This window comes from Frankliniella occidentalis, unplaced genomic scaffold (assembly GCF_000697945.3).
Source record: "Frankliniella occidentalis isolate FOCC.00 unplaced genomic scaffold, Focc_3.1 Scaffold61, whole genome shotgun sequence".
NCBI lineage: Eukaryota > Metazoa > Arthropoda > Insecta > Thysanoptera > Thripidae > Frankliniella > Frankliniella occidentalis.
Window position 1 is genome coordinate 622588 of NW_026267191.1, and position 3406 is coordinate 625993.

The 3406-nt window shown below is 53.9% G+C and overlaps 1 protein-coding gene across 1 annotated transcript in view; it reads right to left on the bottom strand.

Annotated features, from left to right (window-relative positions):
• LOC113209872 (uncharacterized) overlaps positions 1 to 3178 on the bottom strand; it is a 110448-nt gene extending 107270 nt beyond the window's left edge. The window contains exon 1 of the mRNA XM_052267910.1: positions 2934 to 3178. Coding sequence (XP_052123870.1) covers positions 2934 to 3029 — 96 coding nt within the window. The 5' untranslated portion in view covers positions 3030 to 3178. The remainder of the gene's footprint in view (positions 1 to 2933) is intronic.
• Positions 3179 to 3406: the final 228 nt, after the last annotated feature.

The window sequence follows — 3406 nt, forward strand, 5'->3', positions numbered from 1 at the left end:
ACAGGTATTTCACGTGAAATACACCGAAATACGCCTAAATATGCTCCAAAACGGTGAACTTTTCCTGAAAAATACCGACGAAATACACGTAATACGAAATACTGTGTGCACGGAAATCTCGAGTGAAAACCCCCTCGTACAAAATATATTTATGTAACGCTGTCTGTTCGTGAGGGTATGTGCCTAGAGGCGGCCTCCTCCGGGAGGGCACGCCTCCAGAGGGCCGTGGGCAGCGCGGGGCGCCCGCTACAGGCCTAGGCTGCAGGCCCTGATGGAGGAGGTGTTGATGGCGGGCGTGGAGGGCCGCGCACAGTTCGGGGCCCACACCCCACACCTCATCCCGGCCAGCGGCGCCCGTGGGTGTCACCTGATGCATCGCAACCATCTCACACGGAGGGCGACGGGGGGAGGGGGGAGGGGAGAGGGGGAGAGAGAGGAGAGAGGAGGAGAGAGGAGGAGAGAGGGGCTGATCGTCACATCACGCGCAGCCACCACTTGTTGCACTTCTCACTTACCCAGTCAGCCCGGTACCGCCAAAAAGCCATCGCCAAAAGTCTCCACTATCATGGTAAACTTTGCAACTAACAGTTTGCATATATTTCGATTCGTTCTCATGCTTTGGCACGCATCTAGTAACCACTCAGTCCCTTTTCTTCCGTTGGACTACATATGTAGTAGTAGCTAAATTGACTTTTCCAAACTGGATCATCTAGCCTCTTGCAGCGCGGGCGCGACCTGGCCCCGGACAGTTCTCGCGCCCGCCCCGCGGCTCCCGCCCACCGCCACCGCCGCCTCCCCGCAGGCCCTGGACCAGAGGTGGGCGGGGAGCGCTCCACTAAACTATTATAATATCAGAGACTGTTTGGGGTGGCCGGTATAAGGTGTCGGCAACGGCTTCCCTTCCAATACTTAGCGCAGCTGGGCGATCGAGGTGTCGAAAGGGCCCTCCAATTCGACCAAAATGATCATAGCGATATCGATTATAGGGCCGCTCCTTGTGTTGAACGAGAGAGAGAAAAAGAGAGAGAGAGAGAGAGAGAGAGAGAGAGAGAGAGAGAGAGAGAGAGAGAGAGAGAGGCCGCCTCTGCAGAACAACGGCGCCACCACCGGACTTTATTGCACAATAATCGCCCGCCGCTTTGCATTAGTCTTCTACCTACACTGGAGACAAAACGTAATTTTATAGATAAAAACAACACAGGGGTGGTGTTCTATAGGTTGGTTGCATACACAGTCTGCCGGCGGGCTTGCAGCAACTCTAATCACAATGGTAAAATCAATGTTTGTTTTTAGAGGAAAAGTGGAAAACTTTGAGCAAGTCCCGGAATTTATTAATCATGTAGTTAATATATCTCTCATAAAAAATAAGGGGAATTCCCTTGTCTTTCTATAGGACCCAAAATCTTAGCTTTTACATAACTATAGAAGTTCCGTTTTCCCTTAAGCTTCAACAACTATTAGTCATTTTTTTTAACCACCCTGCTCACGCGAATACATGCACAACCTATTAGCAGGTCTAGAATCCGGTGCAGAGTATTATAACCAGAAAAAATATTACGGGGCTTTGGACAGCCCCGCCGCCGGCCCCGCCTATGTGTGCCCTTGCCGGTCCCGGAGCCCTCGGTATGAACAGATAACGGGTATAAATGTGCTTCCCAGGATCACGCCCCGCTACCCGCACAGCGTCATGACAAATCCCACTTCCTCAAAATCTCGTCGTTTGGACAGCAGAGCCACACCTAGCCGGAGATAAGATACCTCGTTCTCTGAATAACTCGAGATATCAACACTTGGCACAGGCAGCTAGGCAGGCCGGCAGCAGACAGACACACAGACAGATAGGCAGGTGGGCAACAGACACACAGACAGAGAGTATGGGCACAGGGGCCTGCTGTGTCCCCGCACAGTACCTCCCCGCCCCCCTCCCCGTAGCAGAAGTGTTACGTCCCCGTCCCTGAACTAGATCTCATCTCCCGCATGTAAGTACCGTCCGGGCTTGACAAAGACAGAAGTGTCGCATCTCTCTCTCTGCTGCCCAGGAGGACGGTATGGTGCGCACCTCTCACGTACAGCACACGCCTCCTTGCAGTGTACCGTAATGGAGATTGAAAAGCCTTATACGCGAGCGGCGGCAAGCCCGCGGAGCAGAGTGTCCGCCGGGGAGGGTCGCTTTGGCTCCGTCCGCCCCGCCTCGCCCCACCCCACCCCGCCCCACCCCGCCCCCCCACCACACCACACCCCGCTCCAGCAAGAAAGGGGATAGTATAATAATCGTGGGTGGAGCTGCTGGAAGTGAAACGGAAAGGACTAATTGCGCGAAAAGTAATAATCCTCGCTCCTGGGTCAGCAGCAACAGGCTGGAGGGTAAGCGGCACAGCGTCGTTCAGAAGGACGAGGGTACAGTCGTCATACTCGCCCGGATCAGACTCACGATCGAAGCTCGTAGAGTCCCCTCGATACGTTACACTGAGGTATGTCACGGGGTCCATTACGAACCCAAACGGAGATATGTGTACCCCCACCTCATAGAAGGGTGCCGGAAGCAACGTTCCCTTCCCAGGCGGCGGTGGCCCGGCCGGTCCCGCCCGAGGTGTAGGCAACCCATCGTGCGCGACGGGCCGCACTGTTAAAAAAACCTACAGGAAATTCTACAGTGAGCCCTGTCAATTTGTTACTACGTCCGCGACTGTAATTTTTGATTACGGTCCACTCCGTACAGGATGTACCGTAACTTCGCAAACCGTCTTTTTGGCCAATACAGCACTTGACTTGACAGTAAAGTACGGTCAATATCTTTACATTCCGGCCCGTACATAAAATATACAGGGCGGACTGTAGGCAAACTGTACTTCCTTACAGCTTTTTTAACAGTGCGGCGGGCGGGGCGCGGGCTGAGCCCGGGAGGGGAGGCCGAGAGAGGACTTGGGGCTCACCTGGACAGCGCTGTTGAGGAAGCAGTTGTTCTGGCCGGGGCCGTTGAGCAGCCCCTTGGTGGACGTGAAGGCCCCCGAGTCCCTGGAGGGGGGCATGGCGGGGCGCGGGCGCGGCTCAGCCACCCATCACGCCTGGAAAACACAAAACAAACATTTAACACAAGCAGCTTCAATTTTCCATTTTAAAATTGAGCCGTCTGTCAGACTGCTCATATTCTTATACAAACTTAACTTGGTGTTTTTATTATTTTCTTTTTTTTTAGGGGGGGGGGGACTAAAGAATCGAGCATCGTTACAGGGTCCTAGCCAGTGACTCGCAGTGACTCATATCGTGGCCACAGCCGTCGCGCCAAACCACTCGCGGCCAGAGAGAGACAAAGCGGGAACGTGAGGATGAAAATAGCCGAGCACCGTCACCGTTCAGAGCGATTAGATTCGTATACGTGAGCTCACGTCAGAATTGGGAAAATACT